General features: G+C 44.1%; 1 protein-coding gene across 1 annotated transcript; it reads right to left on the bottom strand.

The window, feature by feature from the left end:
* Nucleotides 1-3,379: 3,379 nt before the first annotated feature.
* synpo2la (synaptopodin 2-like a) lies at nt 3,380-24,584 on the bottom strand. Its single transcript, XM_080781760.1, has 4 exons — nt 24,214-24,584; nt 15,763-15,914; nt 14,062-14,891; nt 3,380-8,377 (listed from the first exon to the last, which is right to left on the bottom strand). The coding sequence occupies exons 1-4, from the start codon at nt 24,313-24,315 to the stop codon at nt 5,667-5,669; spliced, it is 3,795 nt and encodes a 1,264-aa protein (XP_080637886.1). The 5' UTR covers nt 24,316-24,584; the 3' UTR covers nt 3,380-5,666.
* Between the last annotated feature and the right edge of the window lie 1,394 nt (nt 24,585-25,978).

Raw genomic sequence — 25,978 nt, 5'->3', positions numbered from 1 at the left:
CTGAACATACGTTGTACCAATTAACTCCATTTACAGGACAAGCTGAACTATATAAACCATTGGTTCCCAACCTTTTTTTTTTGAGTGGTGCAACCACTCCAAGGAACAGCAAAGTCAGCGATGACTGTGTCCGCCTATGTGTCGCCCGCCTATGTATGTGACGTTAATGAGCATGAGTATGACTATTAGTACCAGTAGGGGCACTGTTGTGCCAGAAACAGAGAGAGAGAGAGAGAGATAGTGCTGTATTATACTGAAGTACCAACTCAGGAAAGTATTTGGCTCTCCAAGTACCACCATAATGACTGATGTTAAAATGCAGGAGCGAATATACCTGCCCTTTTTGTTCCATTCCTAAGCCATTGATGCTGCTGCTCTGACAAACCTGTCTAATCACTAATCAGCTAATGTGATTAATCTGTTGTCAAATCTTCTATTAACGGCTATAGGTGTACTGTCATGCCCATTTCAGCATGGCTGGATAGCCTATTTCAACCAATTGCTTGGTCAGGAGAACTACATAAATATTAATTCCACCTTTGTCTTTTTTCTCCTTTTTTGGGCGACTCCTTTGCGTACCACCAGAGGAGGGCTCAAGCACCACCAGTGGTCCTAGTAGTACCAGTGGTTGGGAACCCCTGCTATAAACTATAGTTACCTGGAAGGGCTCCTATCCAATGCTTGGAAAGGAGCCCTTCCTGGTGAAGGAGCCCTTCACCAGGAAGGAAGCTGCACTTTACCCAATCAAAATGTACTAGGTGTAACCATAGTAGGGTGTGACTGACATGTAAACCTCTTCCTCGTGTCATGTGTGTCGGAAATAAAACGTTTTTTTTTCCTCTTTGGTTGATTATTTCTTCCCTTCAATAATACCAATTGATCTCTTTCTCTTTCTTTTCCCTTTTTTTGACTGTGCCCCGGGCCAGTGGATGGGGGGTGCACCTATGAATCTTTATTTTATATCACTGTTATTATCTTTGATCACCTTTATAACGAGGTATAACTTTGTGTTGTACACGCATGCACGCACGCACGCACACGCACACGCACACACACACACACACACACACACACACACACACACACACACACACACACACACACACACACACACACACACACACACACACACACAATCTCCATTCCTGAAATAATACAGCAGAGGGCAGACCTGCCTGATGTGATGTTGGACAAGGGAGGGCAATGACACAGGCCTATATATATATATATATATATATATAAATATCACACAGATAGATAAAAATGTGTCAAAATAGCATTTGATCAACACTAAGTTAATAGACTAACACTACTGTCAACAAGGAACTCCCCAGTGAATGGAGTTGTATAGTCCCTGCTCATGGGATTCCCTGACCTGACACAGTATGGGGACAGAGTTAGTAGTGGCATGTCTCACCTTTGGTTGGTAGGCCATTCTGTGAATCGTCGAAGGTCGCCGTATCTCTCTGGGCTTTCGTTCTTTTCAACCTGGATAAAGTCTATTTCCTCCTCAGCAGTGAATTTGCTTGTTGAATTTGCTTGTTGGCAGAGATTTTCAGCCCTATGCTGTACAATAGCAAAATGTATAGCCTATACTATTTTCTCTATTTTTGAAAATTCTTATTATTAATTCATTTTTTATCTTTGTAACTTTCGCCCATAACGGCACGCTCAATATAGGGATGCGAGGTTGTTGTTAAGCATTTAGTGACATTAGCTGCACTGATTGTTCAGCTGCTGTAACCCCCTAGAGATGATATGGCTTTATGCTTGAGCCGATTGGTCAGCTGCTGTATAACGTACACCTAGGGAAGATACAGCACCAATCAGCTTAAGTGTATCACCCACCGCTCTGTCTTTTTATTCCCGTCACCTGGTGCAAACAAAGCCTTGCATGGTACTAGCCCATGTGATAATAATAATCTAATTAGGCCTACTTTCTGCATGTGGCCATCAATGGTTCCTACTTCACTCAGAATTTCAGAACATACACTGTGTAGCTGGTCTTAGAAATGGTCTCCTGGGTATAATGACTTGTTGTTGGTAATTAATTTACACAGGCAACATGTACTGTATGGAGTGTATGCATGTGATTTGTCTTGTCAAGTTTAGATGTGAGTACACGTTATACAACTATTATAAGCCATTCAGTTGGTCGGTCAGTTTGCTGGTCCAAACTTATTGAATAATACATTGATGTGTTTTTAATGTTATCATTTGATCTTTTGCTATAAACTTTTTTGTCATTTGTTTAAAAATTCTGTCACTTCATTTTCTTCACTTACACAGACAAGGATTGTCTGTCCTGATGAAGATCTAAAAGCGACCTAAACGTCGACCCAATAAAGAGAAAAATGATCACTGTTTTGCAGTGCTCCCATGTGGCTTAATTTGCCCAAAACACTGCAGATAACGATGAATCATATATAGCTAATAGGCCTATCAGTTAACTTTAATTGTTATTGCTTACTCCACTACACGTGCAGGTATTCAAGTCTCAATTCTTACTGGAAAAAAAACCCATCAAATAAATAATTACAACCAGTGTTGGGCAAGTTAAGCTACATGTAGGCCTAGCTGACCCAACACTGCTGCATGTCTGGTGGTGTTTGACAATGGTTTATGCAGTGTGTGTGTGTGTGTGTGTGTGTGTGTGTGTGTGTGTGTGTGTGTGTGTCCGATTCATCTCCATCTTCGTCTACTTATAATAATAATAATATCTCAAACTTATATAGCGCTTTTCTGAGTACACAAAGAACAAAACACCCTAAAAACAACGTTAATAGAAAAAGGAAAAAATTACACTAAAATAACACTCATTTGCTGCTGGGATAGTCGCTTTGTCTTCATCCACAGATCGTTATCGCTGATCGTGTCCGGCCAGTGTATTTTCAGGATTATTCTGAGACATTTGAAATTCTATATTTATTTGTGTGTTATTGTCTCGATTAAATGCATATTGGGTGTTTTAGTATACAGTATGTAATGTCAAATGTTTGTTGCTATATGTTATTATCTTTTTTCAGAAATCATACATTTTGAATTACTATCTATCTGATAAGGCTATACGTGTCTTTGGATATTTTACATTTATTATAAAATATTGCAATCTTCCACATTGTATAATTCCAGTGCATGGAAGGACACACAATGAACAAGAGTGGGCAGTGATGGTGGAAAAAGTAATGAGCTTGTAGATCGCCTATTTTCAAATAGTCCACAGGATGAAGTGGTAAATATAGGTTTTCTAATAATATTAAAAAATCTACAAAGTAACTATAGTGACTAAAGTTGTCAAATAATTTTAGTGAAATACTTCAGTAAAGTAAAAAATACCTCAACATTTAACTTTCCTCTAAAAAACAGGCTTGTCTCCAAAGTCAGTACGGAGCATGTACAGCCCTACTTTATTGCAGCATAATCCACAAACATTTTTATATTCATTAATCTATAGCTACAATCAGGAACACGTACATTATTTATAATTTTACACATAACCAAAACTATATCCACAACTTTTAGGTTTTTGCAGATATAAAACGAATAAAAGATACAGCCTCTCTGAGATAATACTATCTTTAGAAATGATAAAAAATGAAAACAAAATAGTATCGTTTCAGCACTTCACTGTCAATTTCCCTGCAACAAAAAAAATAACACATTCATCTCTCCAGTACTTAACCTTTTAACTTCACTGCTTATACCAGCATTGGCATATCGAAAGTATAAGCCATTTGCCTCAAGCTGTGCCATTCAAACATGTACGGCATCATATCAAATGTCCTTCTCATTTACTTACAGACACCGGCATAATTGGAATTCTGTGCTTTCCCACCCCTCTCTTTTCTTCCTATTGCAACAACACCTTGCTACAGAATCCAAACTTTCCTATACACGGTCATTTCATTTCAACAGGCTGTGGTATTCCAAAACCAGGAACCAATCAGATGTCTCACATTTGTGGTATACTGTCCCATGTTTTTCCATCCTTTAAAATGGATAGCCTGAAACAACATAATATGCCAATGGAGACCTTAACCTATACAGGCTAAATTGTAAGCCCTTACCGTCATGCAGCAGTCCTGCATCTATTCATATCCAGTCACTCTCACATACCCATCTTTTAATGCCGGTGCCTCTGTTAGTCATCTCTGGCCCTTCTCAAAGTTCAGTCTCGTTAAAACAAAATACACATTCAATCATTAGTGCCATTGGTTTAATACAAGATGAGAGTGACATACATCCAAACAGGCCACACTGGTACAGAGAAGGTCTGTTTTTGCCCAAGTGTGACTCACAAGCATTTTATATCCAGTGACATACTGTGTAATGTGACAGCCAGGGCACCTGCTGAGTGTGACCCATGCCAAAAACAAGTAACAGTTTGAACAACTAAAATGAAGTTAACATTGACTGCCATCTAGTGGTGGCTGAGAGCAGCGCTTTTTCCACCAATGCAAAGTGAATGGCTGTACACCATACTGTTGAAAGGGCTTTTGAGTCAGGAAGTAAAATCCGCTATTTTAATTTAACATGTCCAATGATTGTAATTTAATACACCCAAAACATACTTGGGTGCAAACCAAGCTTGCATTTTGGTCTAAAAAGGGATTCCGAGATATTTACGATATTTAAGATGCTGCGTCCCATAGCAAGCATAAGCCAGCGGAATTTTAATTTCCGGTTTGTACCGGATCCTTTCACTGGAGCGTTACACAGGGAACTGGACACAGCTAAGTCGAATTAATTTATATAAAAAAATCGGCAACGGGGTACATACACGCAAACAGGCGTCCAAAGGCGTCACGTGACACTAGGGCTGTATTTTGCGTGTCTTACTGTAAGTACCAGGTCTCATTACTTAACTTAAGACCTGGAGGCGTGGTCAATGCTCTTGGGCCACTCAGAATAGCCAAATGGCATTGTTCACGCCTCCAGGTCTTAAGACCTGGTACTTAAGACACGCAAAATACATGCCCTAAGTGCGTTTTAAGTGCTGACGAGCTTAATAACATTAATGACACTTCATTGGTTGACAAGAATGGGATTTTAGGCTTTTAGAAAGGCCATAGAAACTTTGAAATGGCACCGCTTTGGTTTGTCATGCAAATATGAATAAGAATGCTTTTCAAAAACTAACTTCATGTCATCTTATTTCAAATGTCATATATATTATTGAATAGCAGAAAGACACCTTCTCTGATCAGTGCGACCTTTGGCCATGTGATTTTCCACCACTTAGTAAACTCCCTAGCAGCTGTTAGTAGTTGTTATAGTTGAAAGACCTGCACCATTCATTTCTTTTAGATATGTTTCAGATATCTTAAGTTAAAAAATTTTAAATAGAAACAGGCATTATATAAGTTATTATAGCACTTGTGTGATGTATTCTCATTGTTGTTGACAACAGCTCAAATAAATGTGTAAATACATATACTGTATCAGCGAAGACATACATGTGTGGAGCAGCATTTTGAGCAAAAGATTTGTCTAGGCTTATCTGGTACTACAACCAAATATTCCCTGTCACACACACATTGCACAAGCATTGTCAGTTCCTGGACCTTCTGGACTAAAACACAAGGTTCTCCATTTCTTCTCGTGTAGTTTAGTGGTCAACATTAAATGATGCTGTCCAAGACTGTTATCACTAATTAGACTCCTGCTCACATGGCCCCTGGCCTCCAGATGCGAGGTTGGATGCCCCCTTTGGTGGCAACAAACCGAGGCCTGGCCACCTGAACCGGATTGGCCTTCAGCGGGGGCAAGTTGGAAACAAGGAAACTCAGCTCGGGGGCACTCTGGAATTGCTTGGCTGACTGGAGGCCGCTGTTGTACGACACCGGCGTGTAGGGTGTGGGGAGTGCATTGGGCACGGCATTAGGAACGGGGGGAGCGGAGATTCTTGGAAGACTTGGCAGGCCAATTGGTTGGGAAATGCGTAGTTGAGGTGAGGTTAGGGCGAAAGCTGGGGTAGGCGCAGCGTACGCCCGAGCAGGGGATGGAGCGCGAAGCACGGGAGGCGGGGAGATCATGTTGGAGTGGGAGATGCGCTCTCCGAGGGTGGTGGCCGAACGCGGCGCTATCACTTTGGGTGACAGTGTTGCAGCTGTCATGGGTGTAGGTGTAGAGAAACGTTTAATCTCATACACACGCGCTGCCTTGACAGGGATCTGCCTGGGTTGGGCTAGTGAGCTACCGACCATTGTAGTGTGGTCACCCTGCTGCCTCTGGGTGTGATAGGAGGGCATCGCTGACAGGTTAGCAGCACTGCCCCCGTAGCTAAACATGGCAGAGTTGAGCTGGTACGGTTGCCGTCTCATGAAATCGAGGGCCTTGATTCCTTCTCTCTGGGCGGACGTGCCTCCTCTGGCCTTGCTCTCGGCGTTGGTTGTGTCCCTCTGGGGCCCAACAGGGACAGAGGGGGCTAGGAGTGGGTTGTAGCCGATGGGCGGCGGTGCCCGGATGTTGGGGGAGTATTTCCACTGTGAGGGGACATTGTATGGGGTGTCATTATAGGGTTGGGTGGACGGGTGGGCGGACAACTCCTGTTGGTACGGGGTCTCGGGTGGCGTGTCCACCACGTACATGCCCATGCGGCTCTGCCTCTTGGCGAACAGCTGGGCCCCCTTTCCCTCCGCCTGAGGAATCTGGGGGGTCTCGTGGATGACTCGCGGCTTGGGTGCCACCGGAGGAGGCATCCGGCCCCTTTCAGCGTCCTCGTCATTTCCCGCGTCGTAGTAGTCTTCAGAAGGCGGCCCGTATCGGTGTCTGACGGGCCTTTCGTCCAGGTTCTGCACCATGCACAGTAGATCGGGATTGGGGGAGCTCTTCTTGACGTCGGGAACATTGAACATGGGCCTGGGCTTACCGCTGCGCCGTCGAGCTTCAAGTAAGATGCCTGTGCGTCCGGTCGCCCCCGGGACCGGGGTCGGGGCCGTGGCGTCCGGTTGAGAGACCACGGACACTGGAGCTACCGGGGCGGTAGAAACTAAGGCCGGGGGCGACTGGGCTACGGACACTTGGACCGGAGGCATCGGGGCAACTCTGAGGTGCGGAACGGGAGCAGACGAGTCTGGAGATTGGAGCACGGTAGGAACCGGGGCTGGAGCCGTCGGTGCATATGGAGCTGCAGGGGGCATTGACCTGGTGGGCACGAAAGCAGCATACCCCGGAGGAATCATCTCCGCAGACGTGAAGTGGGCTGAATTTGGTGGGGCAACAGAGAACGCTGGTGTTGGAGCGAAGGGACCGCCATGAGGCATAGACGACGGAGAAGAAAACATTGGCGGAGGAGGACCAGTGGCCGGCTGTGAAGGAACATTGAAGGCTGGGTCCATAGAGGCGGAGAACGACGACGGTGCAGGCAAAACCGCCGCCGAGGCAGGGCGCTGGGACCTCTTTGTCGTAGCCGGGCGAAACACCACGGGAGCAGTGGCCGATCGGTTGGTAATGAAACCAGGCGCAAAGGGACGCGCAGTTCTGTTGAGGACATTACTGGAAGGCTGCTCCGGCAGCGGCGTCTCAGCTAGCGGCGCGGGAGCGGCCAGGACAGTGACAGAGGCCGTGGCCGGTTTAGGCGCCACGGACGGAGAAGACATAACCACGCCGCCGGCGCCCATGCTAACCGCAGAGTACGAGAGGTCCCCATTAGCCGTGCTGTAGCCGGCGGCGGCAGCAGCAGCTGGCCCCGCCGGTTGGAAGTGCCTAATTGGCTGCAGGGCCTCGTCCTGTAAGGCCACGGGGGGCTGCAGTGCTGAGAAAGTGACGGGCAAGTGATGCGGCTGGAACTGTGGCTGCACCTGCGGGTTCATCTCTGGCTGCAACTGGCTCTGCTGGTACATCTGAGGCTGCTCCTGGACCTGGGCCTGGGCCTGTGCAGGAACCTGAGGCTGCGCCGCTGCCACTTTCTTCGCGTGCTCGGCCGCTCTCTTCCTCTGCTGTTCAAACAGCTGAGCGCCTTTCCCCGTGGAGTCGCTCAGCCCCGGACTGGTCGCATCCTCTGCCCCGTCGTCGCCGCCGCCGCGACCCCCCGCCGCGGGACCCGCGGCCGCCCTCTTCTCCAGCATGTCCAAGTAGTCGCTGTCCCACGTCGGGTCGGGCACCGCCGAGAAGCCGTCCTCGTCGAACTCCGATTCACTCCCGGGGAACACGCCGTCCTCCTCCTCCTCCTCCTGTGAGTCGTGGCACATGTCCTCGTCCACGCTGCCGAAGCTGGTGAGGGTGTACTTCTTGGAGCGCTGCCGTCTCTTCTTGAACATCAGAACGCCCTTGGAGTGAGGGTTGGGAGCGTCGGTCAGCAGGGAGGCGATCGTTCGACACTTGGTTTTGGCCTCCTTCACATTCTTGTCCAGTGCCGTTTCCCCTCGGTTCAACTCTGTATAGGGACAAAATGAATAGGTGTTTTAAAAACTATGTACGTACACGTGACAGATGTGTCAACAGTTTCCAAGTCATTCAAAAATACACAAAGTTACTTCAAGAAAAGTGGATCTTTTCTCTTCTAGAATGATGCACAAATAGGAGACCATATAGGCTTTAATAGGGTGGACAATGATGTTCTCAGATTCAAACATGAACTTGAGAAACGAGATCATGGTCTAAAGTTTAATTTAGGCACCTCTGGAAAATCTGGAGGCTTCTCACATTAGCTTGCATGGGTGAAGGATATATTTGCGCCTTACTAGCTTCTGTGACATCTATCTTTACCCAATGTATTTGCAAGCTAATGGAGGGTCCTATTTGTAGGTTACTGGAACAGTGGCCGAATTTCAAACAGTAAACCACGGTATGGCATTTTACTTGTTGCAGCGTTAAGCTGATTATCACAAACTCTAAAATCCTCATAATATGAGGACCTAGCTGTATAGGTCTTCATTTGTCCCTGACAGTGTCCCTGAGCAGCGTATTTGAACGCTATAATCTTGAACTCAGTGGCAGCCCTGTACATTTATTTTTCATCTTAAAGTATAGCCCATTAGCTTCAAATAGCCTAACCCTGCCCTATTCCAAGGACTCTTAAATGGCTGACTTCTAAGAAGTAGTCGTTGACTTTGACTTCTAAAAACGAATCTTATAAAAGTTGGTCACACATGATCAATCAGTATATTATTGTCTGCATCAACAAACGTCCCATGTCTACAATGCACTATATATACACACGTATAATGCATTCAAATCTGCTTATGACACTGTATAATTAATGTATTCATTATTACAGTTCACTCCTGGACATCGAGGATCATAGTGTATCTGTATTATATAATACATTATAATAATTGTATAATGCATTATAGTGTCACTACTGTATAAGTGGTCATTGGGTGCTTTGTTGTCTAGTAATAATAAATAATAAACTTTATTTATATAGCACCTTTTTGAACAGTGTTCCAAAGTGCTTAACAACATAATGAAAACAATCAAGTAATCAGAAACATTACAGCAATAACAACCAAAAAATTATAACAACAACATTGTCAGGGGGAATAAAGGTGTTAAAAAGGGCCTCTCTGTAGAAATGCGTCTTAAGTTTTGTTTTAAAAATTGTGAGGGAACTAGTAGCAACCCTAAGGTCCAGTGGGAGCCTGTTCCAGAGCCTGGGGGGCCCTGGCTGCAGCAAATGCCTTGTCGCTCTTGGTCACCATATTGGTTTTAGGGACCTCTAGAAGGTCCCTAAAGTGACAGGCAGCCAGTGTAATGATGCTAAAACTGCATGGGTGATGTGTTCTGAGTGACCTCCTGGTCCCGGTGATAAGTCTTGCTGCTGCACTCTGAACTAATTGTAAGCGGTGTGTGGATCCTTTGTTGAGATTTGAGTAAAGAGCATTGCGGTATAGTCCAGGCGTGGTGAAATAAGGGCATTGTTGCAGGGCTGGTACTGGGACAAAAAATTCGGCCCGGTCATTTTCGCACGAATTTGGCCCAGACCGGCCCCCACCACAACCAGCAGAAACTCTACCGCCCGCTCCGTCGAGGCACACACAAACAAACAAGCAAGCCCTATATACCACCAACAGTAGGTATACAGTAGCAGGTGTGAACTATGTGTTTTACTTGAGCTTCGAGACAAAGGTTATAGAGTCCAGTAGAAACACCTATAGGTTCTTTAGTAGTTCTAGTAGTATGTCTACACATTCAGGAATGCCATTTTACTCAAAGAACCCCCAATGAACACTTACAGAGTATATAGGTCATTGCATTGTAATACTTGACTTTATACAGTAAGTCAATATACAATGCTTTATAATAATAATATATTATATAATATATATATATATTTTTTTCTTTTCTTCTTGCGACCGGAGGTCTATATGGAACCTTGCGTTTATGACACCTAACCCACCTTTCCCCGTCACCTAACCCACCTTCCCCTGTCACTCAACTGCCCAGCAGTCCGACGTCAGAAGAAGAAGAAGAAGAAATGCCTTCTGGTAAATGAAGTTTTACCCAGGGTAACTGGACTATAAGCATCAGATACTTGTTTACAGCCAGGCCCTGTACACGGGGCATTTCATGGTATAGTGGTTCAATGCCTTGTCCAAGGGCACTTCAACGGTGGTCATTTTAACGTGTCGGACCGCTGATTAGAACTGGCGACCTTCCGGTATCTAGACCGCTCCGCAATCCACTCGGCCACCCAGGCGGATGCGTGCACACGCCGATCTGCCCCAGCAGTATACGGCCCAGTGCTGGTTGCTCTATAGAGCGTCGCAGTCCCTCCACCCTTACAGAACAACGAGTGGCCCAGGAAATGAATCCCAATGCATTTTCCCCCCATAGGCATTTCTTAAATTATTCATTTAAAGACCTTTTAAGCGTCGTACGACGCCGACTCTTGACTTTTATACTCCACTAAACTTATTTGAAAACTTTAGTTACTATAGTTAGTTACTTTGCATACATTAACCAGTTCAGCCCTATTTACACTTTGGCTAGTTGAAAATAGCCAAGATTAATTTATGCATTTTGAAAACAATGAGTACTTTTACTTTTGCTAGTACATTTTTATGATACAGTACATTTTGAATACCTGACTTTTACTTGTAACAGATTATTTCTTCATTATGGTATTAATACTTTTACTTAAGTAAAGTGAGTACTTCTTCCACCACTGTCAGTACATTTAACTAGCATACGGTAGCTAGATAGCTGACTCTTATCGGCCAGTTATATGAGAATAACTAACTATTAATAGTTTTAGTCATATTGGTGAGCTACCATTTCAGTTATCTCAGTTATGTATTTAGATTATTGTAAAACTGCCATGGTCGTGCTTTCGTAAACCCTGCAGCATTGCAGGCCATGGTGAATACACATTTTAAGGGAATTCATGTTCCGTTACATGATCAAGGAAGGGCCAATATAGCTCCAAACATTGGGACCATCGAGAGAGGGAGGGACAGAATGAAGAAAGCACATGCGTGCAAAAGAGGTGGGTGCAGTGAGTTGGTCCCTGGACCGCTACTTGACACCTGCTAGCAGCTGTAGATGCTTTTCTGAGCTCCCAGGTTGAGCGCAAGGGGTTATTGGACCATGGAGCTGGATGTAAATATAGAAATCCTGTACCAGCACAGCTCTCTAAGAGGCACCACGTTGGCAAGTCACCTGCCTGCAAGTAGCCCTTTCTTTCCCACAATGCGACGGCTTAGTACGGAACAAGAGACTTGTTTTCAGATCAACGTCATATTATTATTGCTATGGTCTGATGTTTTGAACCCGCTATCTATGTGTTCCTCATACATGAAAAAATCACACCCGTGTGAACTGAGTGGTGCAACTCCCCTCTCCCCCCCCCCCCCCTCTCGCTCTCTCATTAGCAGGCAACAGTGCGTGCAGCACTAATACTATCTCTCTCTCTGTTTCTGGCAACAGCGCCCCTACTGGTACTCATTATACTGGCTCATTAACCACCACACATATAGGTGAACCACACATAGGTGAACACGGACATTGCTGGTTGTAGGAGTGGTCGCAGCACTCAAAAACTATTTTGGTACTGGAAAGCTGTGAGCGTGCTTGTGTTGGTCTGTAAGGTCAGGGGGTTCTTGAAATCTAAATAAAGTACTTGAAATCGGTGTATTTTACATTATTTGATTCGAGTATAGGCATTCTAATAATTGGCCAAAGAAGTGACCCAAGTCAACACTAAAGGATAGGAATTTCCTTTTTCCCGTACCCTTTAGATATAGACAGTAATGATCAGGAACCTTGCATGCACACACACTGCAGCTGCTTGCCAAATTTCACCAGCAAGCCGGCTGGGAAGGACGTTTGGTATTGTGGTGGTCACGTTGCATGTGTTTTCCATACAAGTGTATATTATGAAGACATTCTCAACACACAAGGGCTGAAAGAGTTTTAAATGTTTATTGATTGACACTGACTGTTAAGTGGAATATTGTTCGTGGGGTCACGTTGTCTCTCCTCCGCAATGCATGGCATTAATCCTGTCGATTGGAACGGGCCAAGCGCTGTAGAGGAGGAGGCGTGTTTGTTTACGGTTGGTATCAATGTTTTGGCTTTATTTTAATTTTATTTTTTATCAAAGTTTTTTTTTATTAATTTTCACACATAAAAATATTATACAACATTTTTCGAACTTTTTTTTTTTTTTTGGCTTTATTATAATCTGTGAATGAATTGGCTCTGGGGAAACATTGTTTAACATTTTTGGAACGTCAATATAGGCTACATCATTATGTAATTGTGCAAAATAACTAGTATTTATAGCCTTGTTTGAGTTACTATAGAGTAGTGTTACCAAAATACCAATTAACCATGTGATGGTTTGCCTCACCTGCATGCTAGTGCTCCAGGCATGCGTATGGAATCTATACGCATGCCTGCAGAGCACTAGCCCTAAAGGTAGATCGTGATCTACCAGTAGATCACATAGGCTGTGCTGGTAAATATACATATATATATGTCCCTAAAATATATATAATCATAAATATATAATGTAATATTTGTTTTCAAGAGGGTTGCACACAAACGTCAGTAGCAGGGTTGCACACAAACGTCAGTAGCATTACAAAGTGGCATAGAAGAAATCCTATATACCAATTATATTTCCCCATTCCAAATGAGTCTTATGTAAAACTTATTTAAACTGAAATTTCGCAAAGGGATTATAATTAGTTTGGTCAATAGATCTTGTTGAACCGCATGGTCATTTATGGTCGTATAGGGGTCCAGTTTGGCTTGAGGCTAGCCGTGATAACATCCACCTGCCAAGGTTTCCCTCCCCTGTTTTAGTTTCTTACGTTCCTGCATGCTTTGTTTCATTTTGTGTGTTTGTTCAGTTATTTGGAGCTTTGTTTTGACCAGTGTTTCATTTTGAACTATTATTTTTGCCTGGGCATGTACTGTGAATTTACCTGCACATTGGGATGTAAATCAGATACAAAATCTACATTTTTGTTTTAGCTTTTTGGAACCTTGGCCCTTCAAGCCTTTTCAAGAATTCTGGAGAGAGCTCTGGCGTTGAAATTGGATGGTACTGTACTTTACTGTCAGGTACTGGAAAAAAAACGAGAAAGTGAGAGTTTCTGACTGATTGTTGCCTCTGCAGTAAAATCTGTATTAGTCCATTTGGGGTACATACTGTATTCACACTTTCACAGTCCATTACTCTTTAATATATTCTCTATACTTGCTCACGGAAAATAACAGAAGTTGTTGGCTTGAAAATCTGACAGTGACACTTGCCATGCGACTATAAGTATATTAGGTTCTATCCATATACTCCTTAGAGTATATATACAATAGAGAAGACACCCAAGTTCTCCTCCCGTCCACTTGCATTGAGTTGCTCAGAAGCGCACGAGGCGAATCCACTCCTCCTTCCGGTTTAGGAACAGTGTGCATTCTGGATGGATTGTCCTCAAACACATGAACGCGCGACGACCGGCAGAGTGGACGGAGCCTTATAGTGCGCGTTCATGTGTTTGAGGACCAAACCTTACCAAACTGCAATACCTTCTTCGGCCACTATGTCCATTGCGCTTCAGGATTTCCTCTGGGTGTCTTCTCTATTGTATAATAACTCTATGATATACTCACTGGCTTGCTTGGCCTTTTCCACGTAGGTCGTGGTGAGCTCCTCGTCAACCGGTCTGTCCACGGGCCCCACCATGGGCACCATTTGGCTGCGAGAGCCCAGCATCAGAGCCTCCTTGGCCCTCTCGGGGGACACCAGCGGCACATTGGACGACGGCTCCAGGAAGCCGCTGTCCTCCTCCTCCGCCGCTGCTCCGTCGCGGCATGGTCCCTGCAGGTCGTCCGCCGACGAGGAGATGACGGAGGAGGTCTCCGTGGAGGTCTGGGAGGACCACAGTCCCGGAGCGGGAGGGTGGTAGACCACCTCCCTCCGAGCCACCCCCGGTATACGGCCCTCTCCTCCTCCTCCCACTCCTCCTCCCACTCCCACTCCCACTCCCACACCCCCGTGCCCATGACCCGACAGGCTGGGATAGACGCGCCGCGCGTCCGGAGCGCTGTCGTACCCGCTCATCTCCGAGGTCTCCTCGCCGCCCTCCGTGGAGGTGCGCCCCCCCGGCGGCTTCCCCGGCGCGGCGGCGTTGCTGCTGCTGGGGCTGCGGCGCTTCTGCCGGCGCTGCCTCTCGTATCCCGCCACGTCAGCGTCGCTGTCCGTCTCGCTGTAGTACGCCTCGCTTCCCGGCGGAGACGTCAGGCCGCTGCCGGCCTGCGAGGAGCCGCGGCTCCCCCCCCGGTGGACCTCTCTGACGGGCGCGTGGTGGTGGTGGTGCGGCGGCGGCGGACGGGCGGGGGGCGGCGACGTGGCACGCTGCAGGGAAGCTCGGTACTCCTTGTCGATGCGGGGCGACGGGGCGCGGGTCACAAGCACCACGGACTGAAAGCCAGCCGGTGCCCTGCAAGAGGAGCAGACCATAGAGTATTAAAAGGATAGAGACTAAACTAGTGTGAAGCTCCGCCCCCTCCGCTATTCATGTCAGTGGAAGTTGCTCAGTGGCGTTTTGAAGCACCCGGGAAGGCTGCCGGAAGTACCGTCTTTTCGCTGATTCAGCATTTCACTTTTGCATTTTTCGCATTTGGACACCAAATTTTGGTGTCCAAATGCGGAAGTGCACCCAGAGTGCACCTGGGCTTTAACATTGGGCGCTCGGTTGCACGGGGTTTCCTCGTCAAGAATCCACGGGTCCGCCTGCAGTCCTTCCTCTTACCACTAGGGACCAGCGCTTCAACATTGGAGTGCCTAGCTGGCCCCTTGGAGCAGACATGCGGGATATCATCACCAGGGCCAGGAATGCTATAGATGAAATATAGTGACTGAATCCCCAAAACCCAAATCTTTGTGAAGCATATACAGTCATCAAAATGGCTAAATTCACACTGCGGCCATTTGCTTGTTCAGTATACGCTGCTTTTCACCATTAGATGTCATGGCACATTTGGGGGTTGGGTTTTAGTTGCTCTTTAAAGCTGCATTATTAGAATTATAAGTTATAAACCAGGTCCCCCAAGCAAGCAAGCACGGGAAATCCTACTGTTACGCTCATTTGAGCAGACGCTAAATTGTATTTTGACATTGAAGAAATCCTTTTTGTCATTATAGTCTATGTTGTCTGAATCAGTACATCAGTAGTTTCAAAGTTGTTGTTGTTGTTTTTTTTTATAGCAGAAATCACAATTCTTCATGATATATATACAGCAACACAGACATAATTGGCTGCATATTAACTAAGAACATAATATACAACTCTACTGTAATAAACCCCTGACCTTTTGACCCGGACGTGAAGTATTCCTGGCGAGCTGTCGATGAGGTCCATGGCCTGGGCGTGAGACAGACCTCCGCATGGTTGTTCATTAATGGATACCAGCTCATCAGCCTCCCGCAAACCAGCCCTGCACGCCTTGCTGCGCTTACGCACCTGTCCCAGCAGAGGGCAGCGACACACACACACACACACGCGCGCCGCACACACACGCACACACACACACACACGCACACACGCACACACACACACACACACACACGCGCACACACGCACGCACACACACACACACACACACACACACACACACACACACACACACACACACACACACACACACAATGAACAGATTATCACAGGTGAATAAGTATGTAATTAGTTAATACTCAGCTGACACAATCTTGTAGCTATATTGTGCATGTGCACATGTGCAATTGTGCATGTGCATGTGCATGTGCATGTGCATGTGCATGTGCATTTATCGTATTCGAATGTCCATTCGTAGCCTGAACGTGTTTATTTTGCACGCTTTTATTGCTTTGTGTGTTATTTAGGCCTATCAAAGTGTCTTATTAATGTCAATGCTTCATGTTTTGTGTAAAGCTGTCTGTTTCTCTCTTTCGCGTATATGCACGTATGCACACATGCGCTCACACACACACACACACGCACGCGCACACACACACACACACACACACACACACACACACACACACACACACACACACACACACACACACACACACACACGCACGCACGCACGCACGCACGCACGCACACACACACACACGCGCGCGCACGTTCCCATGTTGTATTTATGTGCATGTTTCTCTCATCTCTCTGCCCTATACATTTCGAAGAGGAAAGCGGGAGGGAGGACACTACACAGACTAGAGAGCAACGTGACCGAGCCATCTTGGTTTGAGATAATGATTGGCACAGGCAGGTCTTGTCCTGACAGCTTGACCCTGCTTACAGACATAGACCACATTCTGCAGCTTGATGGGGCACTCACAGACACTTTGCCATGGGAGAGATGGCAGCCAGCTGCGATCTTCACTTGGTGCCATCATATATACTATCTGTGCCCTGCAGGGTCTGGCCGTGGGAGGCACAAGGCCTGCATGGCATCATGCCCACCTTTAATTTAGTCTGCGTATGAAGCCATTTCAGCATGCCCCCCATATTAATAAAGCACATGCTCTGAGACACACACGGACTGTGTGCCACAAGTGAATGCACCACATAGTTCACCATATTTCAACACTCACTCAAGAGGGCCACATTGCATCATTATTACTGTTATTAACTCTAAAACATAGCTGATCTACAAGCTCAAAATGCGGCATGTTTTGAGCTTGCAGCTATTTGAGCTATATTACGGTATATTTGATTTGAAATCCTGAATATCTTTTTTTGCTATTTTTGAATTGGAATCCTGAAAAGCGTCATTTGTCATTTCATTTTCAAATGCTTTTAATTATAGTTATGTTATGAACTAGATACAAATTCATTGGACATTAAAAAAAAGACAATAACATTTTAACACTGCTCATTAAGCTACTCATTTATCAGTATTCTGGTGTTAACCTGAGGGCCACATTAAGTGAAGGTGGGGGCCGCATGTGGCCCCCCGGGCCGCCAGTTGCCCATGTATGATGTAAAGTTATGGACATTTCCGTTGAATGTTAAATTCATTGAATGTTAAATACACTAAGCTGATGGTAATAACACGTGTTTCCCGTAGGTGTTTTGTTGTGCCAGCACGGTGTTAACTGTAAACCTAAACCTAAATGAACCATATACCCGCATTTAATAATAATAATAAAAATAATAATAAACTTTATTTATAGAGCACCTTTCATGACACGAGTGCAGCGCAAAGTGCTTTACAAGACAACAAAGTATAAAAAATATCAAACAACAATCACGTCAATCAAGGCATAATCAGTACAAAAACACCAAACGACATATAAAAAATGCATAAAAAGACAAAAGAAATAGGTAAAACAGTTAGATTAAAATCAAAGGATTCAGCCAAATGCTAAAGTATTTAGCCTTTCGTTTGTTAGCCAATTGGCTTCAGCTGTGTTTGCCTATCAAAAAGTGGAAAGGATCTAGACTAGGGTCTGGACCAGGGGGGCAGTCAGACAGATATTTTGTGAAGCCACTAAGGAAATGAAAGTTCATATAATGGCCTGTTGTGGCGCTGTCATTGGACCCAGAAAAACCCATAACCCCATAGAAGTCCATGTATTTGGACCCAACTTCACCTAGACTGTATTACCTTAATAAACATGGTCATGAATACTTTCTTCTTCCAGTCACTAGTTTAAAGTCTCATTTCTAATGTCATAATATTCTTTTTGGAAAATGATGGTCCCATTAATTAAAAAAATGACCATAAAGTCGCGTATGTTCTGAGGGGCGTGGCTACCGTTACAGTCTATGATAGGGATACCCCTCCCACTCGAGTCAAAATAAAAACCAACCGAGAAGAAGGGGGGAAAGCCCCGCCTCGTTGTCTGGGCCAGCCAATGGCCAGCTGGGCCAAAACGGATCTAGAAAGATGGCGACTTCCATTGCAAGGACTGACAGGCTTCAATTTACTGTTCATGTTAGACCCGGGGAACGCTTTGTCCATATTTTTTACAGTATGGTCTGGACTATAGAGTGTGGAGGTTGTCAGCCACATGGGTAACTTATTGTTTCAGGTGTTTCAGGTGAGGTTGGTTTGCCGGGTTACTGGTGCATTGACCATTCGCAAATGGAGATAATGGCGATGCCAATTTCTCACTTTTCCCAAATTTAAGCAGTGTGTTAGCATGCTTGGGATCTGTAGTTGTGGTTGCAGTCCCATAGCCCGGATGGACGGTGGGTGGAAATGACAGTCAACACTAGTCTATGCTATATGGACTAGTTATTAAGTCCAGACAGCTCTCCGTTGATGAGGCCAGGCAGACAGCTGTCCACAGTCATAAATGTGATTTGCTGTCAAGTCTCCTATGTTATGGAATTCTGGTCAACAAATTTCACCAACAACAACTATTCCAGGGAGGTTATAAACAGCATACTTCACTGTATGAGGGGGTATTACGTTATAACAGCATTATTAAGGGGGCATAGATTCTTATTTTAACCCATTTAGGCCAGACATTCGCTCTGAAAGAATATACATTCAAAGATTTGTGCCGCATTTTTACGATCTTTCAAAAAAATTGCAAGCTCGTAGCGCGCCACTCGGTGGCGCGCTACGAGCTTGTAGATCTGCTATTTTTCAATAGCTAAAAGTATAACACAGCTTAGCTTAGTTAAAACACCAAAAGGGGTTCCCGCCCAGTCCAAAATGAGCCAAAGTATAAGTGGAGATTTTAAGTACCTGGCCATTTATCCGCCATGAAATGTATCTGCCCTGAGGTCATTTTGAAAGGGAAGAATGTATAGTCGACTAATGCAGTATATGTGCACGATACCAGTACATTGTAGCTATATACTACATAACATAATCTTGGTCTGCTTTGTTCATGAAATTGGAGGAGAACTTTCTGAGCGTCTCTTTGAAACACAGGATATATTGATCTATAAAAAAAACACATCTGCAAAAAGAGTGTTTGAGGTGAAGTTTTATACCGCGCTGTAATGTAACACACACCTTGGCTGACCCGGTGACCATTCGCTCTTCAACCAAGAATAGCCCCCTCAAAGGCCCTTTTGCTCAGTCAACAACACTCACAGTGCAGGGCTTCTCAACCTGTGGGTCAGGAGGAGGACCACCAGGGGGTACACCCACGTGATTTCGGGCGGGTCCCGCATGCATGCAGAGCACAGTGAAGTGACAATTTAACCCGTTCTGACCTGAGATCAGATTCTATAAAAATGTCTCCTACGTCCTGACAGGTTTCCCATTCTGACCTGAGATCAGATTCTAAAAAATGTCTTCTACATCCTCGACAGTTTTCTGAAAAAGCTATACGTTTCTGTGTCAGTCGTTCTTTCGATTTTTCTAAAATAGCAGACCTACAAGCTCGTAGCGCGCCACTCGGTGGCGCGCTATGAGCTTGTAGATCTGCTATTTTTCAATAGCTAAAGCATAACATGATGCTAACACCAAAGCGGGTTCCCCCGCCTAAAATGGGTTAAGGACTTTTAAGACATTTTTTGTACTTTGAAGAAAAAAGACAAAAAAAAAAAGAACAGAAAAAAATAAATTACCAAAAGTAATCAACAAACTATAGTCAAAAATTGGCCTAATTGTCAAATATAAACATAAACTGTGAAAATAGCCGACCTATACGTGGTGTGAACTTGTACAGATCTGCTATTTTTTCACAATATTTCTCCGTGGAACCGAGCCAAACAAAATGTTCTATGCCTCAACTCCTACAATTCCATGTGCTTGTCATGCATGCAGGTGCGCGGGTCCCCCAGTTCAAATATGATTCTTCTGGGGGGCCATATGGCATGTGGAAAGGTTGAGAACCACTGACTTATCCTATAGGAATTTCCAGATTTAGTCTTGGATACAGAACAGAGTGAAGAAGTATAGGAATAGTACTATAGAAACATTGTTCTCATCTGTTGTACATGTACATTGCAAACCCCAGGTTTTACTCAATGAATGCATACATTGGTTGCATTCTCGTGCCATTTTTTTATTTATCGTTGATCAACTGACGACAGCAGAAGGAGCATGACGTCTTTGAGTGAGTTCTGAGAAGAACGATGATTTGCGATGAAACGATGAAAATAAAAAAACGTTTTTATTCGCTTTAAAAGTAATTGTTTTGTAAGTAGACATTGAAGTGATACTAGTAATAGTATTTTTCCAAAGCGTATATATAGCCTATATAGGGCATAGCATGTGGCGGCCATTTTCTGGTTCCATCGATTCAGACATACCATTATTTTTTTCCCATAGAGATTTCCCAAAAATATTCAGGCTATTATTGTAAGCCTATAGAATCAAGCCATCCTGGATCCTGGTGAATCATGACCATATAAACATAATGATGCTGTGAGAAAAGAAAATTATTATTTAATAAATACCCTTCATTTTGCGGTTTCCAATCATTTCTTTCACAGGTCATGTACTGCAATATTATGCATGCCTTGGCTTATACTGTATTTTAAGTCCGCACACATACACGTCATACATTTATAGTTGAGTATTTATAGTAAAATAGTTGCGTGTTTCAAAGTTACGGAGTTCTATGGTTATTTTTGTAATATAATAAAAACACACAAAAAGGGACCACTTCCCAAACATTAGTTTAAAACATGTAACTCCAGCATCCGTACATGTGGGGAAAGCTTTCATAGAAAATAGCAGATCGACAAGCTAACAACACGTCACACGGTACGACTAAGCTTGTCGATTAGCTATATTCAGCGAAAGCTTTCCCCACAGCTCTGTGTATTTTCAGTTTTCTGATATTGTGGGGAAGGGACTCTTCTCAACCATACATGGGGGTTTAAAGGTTTTATGACATTAATTTTCATTTATTTTTGTTTTTGTTTTTTGTTTTAGGTTTCATGACCTCAATTACACCCAAAAAACCTGAACTTTGAACATTCAGTGGATTTTCTGCGGTCTGAAGTTTTCTTTGGGGTTTGGAAGCCTTTTGAGCTACAATGAAAACAGGCAACACAGTGAAAACAGTGACATCTGCTGGCAAATCCCATTGACATATATGGGATTTGCAGGCTCTTACATCACAAACTGCCGGCAAATCAGAGCCAGAGTTTGAGCCAGAAAACCCTCAGATCACAGAAAATCTATACTGAATGTTAAAAGTTCAGGTTTTTTGGGTGCAATTGAGATACCTAAAAAAAATAAGAACAATTCCAAAACCTTTTTTTTTTATCTCACAATCCCTTTAAAGGGATATAAAAAACGTTTTCTGTGTGGAGTTTGCATGTTCTCCCCGTGTCCCCTATAGGGTAGGTACCCTCACAAAAAACATGCAGTAATCCTGGTCACTAAACTGCCTCGATCCCCCTGGCCAGCCGGGGCGCCTGATGGAGGGGAAAGGAACTGGTTGGAATAACGTGTTCCTTCCACGCGCTACGTCCAACCGCAGGGAAACTCCCCCCTGTCAGGTGTACAGGAGCAACTTGGACACTCAGGCATGAAGGAAGCATGAGTTCAAGTCCGTTGCTCTCTCCTTGTCCCCCATATATGGGGATTGGGGACTAGGTTGGTGGAGGGTGTGTAGAGCCCAGGATCACATTAGATGATTGACACAGGGGTGAAAAATGGGTTACAAAAATCGTGGGATAAAAAAAAAGTTTTGGTCTGTCTACTCAGGCTTATGTAAACACCCCAGACAGTTCTTAATCAGACCAGTGTGTTGTCCAGTGGAAACCTCGTATGAATCTGATCTCAGGTCAGAATGGGTTAATCAGACCAGTGTGTTGTCCAGTGGAAACCTCGTATGAATCTGATCTCAGGTCAGAATGGGTTAAGTTGCTCGATTCAGTATTTAGATATTTGATATATTAATTTCATCTGCCCCGCCCCCTTCCTATACAAACCCATTGTAACTTCTAACTCTATTCTAACCACGATAAATTAGGCATCAAACCTTTTTTCTGGTGACTGATGTTGTCCTACTAATAAGTATGTAAGAAAAAAGGCCGGGTGTTTTCGACTAATCTATCATGGTTAAAACATTGAGTTAGAAGTTACAATGGGTTTGTATATGTATAGGAAGGGGGCGGGGCAGCTGAAATTAATATCAAATATCTAAACACCGAATTGAGCGACTTAAAAACGGGGGGTGTTTACATGAGCCTGAGTAGACGATTAAAATGACCAAAAGTCTTTTTTTGAAGGTGAAATATCCCTTTAACCCATTCTGACCTGAGATCAGATTCATACGAGGTTTCCACGGGACACACACAGGTCTGATTAACCCATTCTGACCTGAGATCAGATTCTAAAAATGTCAGTCGTTCTTCGAATTTTTCAAAAATAGCAGACCTACAAGCTCGTATCGCGCCACTCGGTGGCGCGATATGAGCTTGTAGATCTGCTATTTTTCAATAGCTAAAGCATAACATGATGCCAACACCAAAATGGGTGCCCGGTCAGAATGGGTTAAGTATATCCGTCTTTTAGTACCGTTTATGCATGAGGTGGGTTCCTTCTTATAGCCAATGCAGATTCTTATTTTGGTATTCTGGTTTCTCCCAACCGGAGAGGTCAAGATTCAAATGTTGGGCCTGCATGTCAAGGTGTCAAATGTGGCTTGGTTTTTCTGTGTGATTTGTGACCCATTGCATGCACACAGATCACGCATACAATTTAGACCTGAGTTAAAAAAAACGTTCGCTCTGAAAGAATATATATTCAAAGATTTGTGCCGCATTTTTACGTTTTTTTTTAATTCAAAAATAGCAGACCTACACAAGCTCGTAGCGCGCCACAGATCTGCTATTCTTCAATAGCTAAATTATAACATAATGTTTAAAACACCAAAAGGGGTTCCCGTCCAAAATGCGTTAAACTTGTTATAAAGCACTTCCTTTACAATGTGGAATTCCCTGTGGTTTAATAGCCTACTCATGCGGAGAAGATTGTATTGATTTCATGGGAGACGTGACAGAGCAATAATTATATATAATAATAATACTAATACTACTACTACTACTACTACTACTAATAATAATGCAAATGTGAATAATTGTATTATTGACGATGCAATGCAGTTTGTCTCCATGGTCTGTCATGTACCATATGGGGCTCTTATATGAATCATTTTTTCAACGAGATCTTCATTCAATGAATGTAGCCTATACCGGTATGTGTGTAACATCAACTCTGTTGTTACCACCCTAGCCACGCTTCCAGGGAAAACCCTAGGCTTAAATTGGCATAGCCGGAGGAGTGATTTGAGCTTCTTACTGTAGCTCAAATGGCAGCACTGCAACGGAAGCCTATATATCTGCCCGTGACAATATTGCTGAACCAGATATGCTCATGACTCATGGGTATTGGTGAGTGTATAATATGCCACAAAGCTTCTAACCAAAATCACATAGTCCTCTATATCATAATAGAGGACCTATATAACTAAAAGATTCAAATTGAATGTGACCGTTGATGGAATCGGTCATGTGATTCCGCAATGAGTATATCTAGAACAAGTTGACGACTCATCCTCAGTCAGGCCCAGCTGTATACCAAACTGCGATAGCAGCCAGCCAGAGCCAGCAAATATTCCATTTCCACTTTGTTTGCAGCTCCTTAAATAATGGCTTAATATATATATATATATATATATATATATATAATGTTTCACCTTCTGGTGCTCTGTTCAATAACTTCAATCTACGACATATTTCTCACATCCATGATATAATATGCCTCACATCAAACCACAAAACATCCCTTGTTTGGGGCACAGTATATACCATTTCTTTCTCCACTATCTACACAGACCGCACGTCTTACCTTTGCCACCTGGAGTGGCTTCTGGTGCTCCACGCCTCCCTGGAGACGAAAGCCCCATGGCGCTCCACCCGACAATGTAATCATTACCTCCTCTGCCACCATTGTTGTGTGGATTTTTTTTTTTTTTACTTTTCTTTTTTTTTTTCTCTTCTTCTTGTTCTTTTCTTTATGTTTTTCTTCGTTTCCTTTCTGGTGGTTTTGTTTTTGTAGTTTTTTGTCTTTGTAGTTTTCTTATATAGCCTATGAGAGAGAGGCCCCCAATCAGTGCTTTAATGGCCCCATCATGATGATGAGCCGGTCAGCTAGGGCCCCCTCGGAGAGCTCTAGCCGCTTTCTAATGTCCACACTGTCTGCACACTGTCTACACCACGCTGACTCTCTCTCTGCCTCGCTCCAGCACCGTGAGGCCCACACTCTCATGTCTGCACGCGCACGCACGCACGCGCACGCACACACACACGCACACACAGGGTCTGCTTACCCTGAAGAATGCAGGCTGCCTGCATGGCCCTCATGTGAGTGAGGGGAGGGTCTATATAACGTAACACTTGTCCTGTCCGTCAGACCTGTGTGCCATGGCATGTTTTTGAGAGACTCTCCTCCAGAAATAGAACACATATGATGCACCTCCACTGTTCTCCCAGCTGATCTGCACCGTCCACACCCTCACAGTGTGGAGGTTATAGTGCCGTGAATGAATGCAGGGATCATGGCCAGTTTATCTATGATGATTGTCATATTATTGGGTTACAGTCCAGTCCATATACCAATGGGTATTAATGCATGGACCTCATGGAAATTGGCTTATTCTTAAAGGACTATCCACTGTTATGTTGTTGTTGATTCACAGCTTCTTCTTTTTTTTAATTATTATAATTTTTATCCCACAATTTTTGCATCCCAGTTTTTTTCACCCAGTGCCAATTATCTAATGTAATCCTGGGCGCTATACACTTCCTCTGCAGCGGACTGACCTCATGCCTCCTTCTATGCATGAGGAGTCCAAAGCTGGTTCTTTTCACCTGACAGGGGGTGAATATCCATGGCCGGACGTAGCGCGTCCAGACAGTTTTTCCGACCAGTTCCTTTCCCCTCCATCAGGCGCCCCGGCTGGCCAGGGGGAGGCAGTTTAGAGAGACCAGGATTACTGCATTTCATTTTTGAATACATTTCAGAACTTTGACAAAATAATAACACCATCATGAAGTTAAATCTGTCGGATTACATATACTGTATCTATATGTACTGCATGTATTGTTTTTGTAAGTTGATTTTATTACAATGGATGGATTTGTGGCTTCCTCGAAAATGTCAGTAATGTCAAGTGAGTCGTGGTCAATGAGCTAAACATGCCTGACCTACAGTATATGGCCCTGGCCTGGAGTACTATAGTGCTGGTTTCTGCTAATCTGCCAATATGGCTGGTTTGTAAGAGACCTGCACTGGTGTCAGGAATTGAATGTTTTGGAATGTCATTGACAAAACTACAACATGTGTTCTAGGATGTAAACAATATCTGAATGAATTATTAGGCTGACCACAGTGGTTTGCCCCCCCAGACATGCCTCAATCTGTACACACATTCTTATATGTCGAACTGCAAGATTATCTGCGTGCCAGTCTGAAAGCCTTTTGCCATCGAGTTTGCTTCACACATCCCGCATGCACTACATCTGGAACACTGAATTTGTATTGTGAGGCAAATCCAAATAAACATAATGGCCAGTTTCCCATGGCTTTGTAGCAACATTTAGCTTGAGGTTAT

This window comes from Protomyctophum bolini (genome assembly GCF_963924005.1).
Source record: "Protomyctophum bolini genome assembly, chromosome: 14".
In the NCBI taxonomy this organism is placed as follows: Eukaryota; Metazoa; Chordata; class Actinopteri; order Myctophiformes; family Myctophidae; genus Protomyctophum; species Protomyctophum bolini.
The sequence above is the reverse complement of the archived record's forward strand: the minus strand, read 5'-3'. Positions and strand labels throughout refer to the sequence as shown.

What these genes read in the sequence shown, in the direction of transcription:
- synpo2la (XM_080781760.1), bottom strand. Translation starts at nt 24,315, where the DNA reads ATGGTGGCAGAGGAGGTAATGATTACATTGTCGGGTGGAGCGCCATGG. An exon ending in AGCCACTCCAGGTGGCAAAG is followed by an intron (nt 15,915 to 24,213) that starts GTAAGACGTGCG and finishes CTGCTGGGACAG; the next exon opens with GTGCGTAAGCGCAGCAAGGC. An exon ending in GGAAAAGGCCAAGCAAGCCA is followed by an intron (nt 8,378 to 14,061) that starts GTGAGTATATCA and finishes GTCCCTATACAG; the next exon opens with AGTTGAACCGAGGGGAAACG.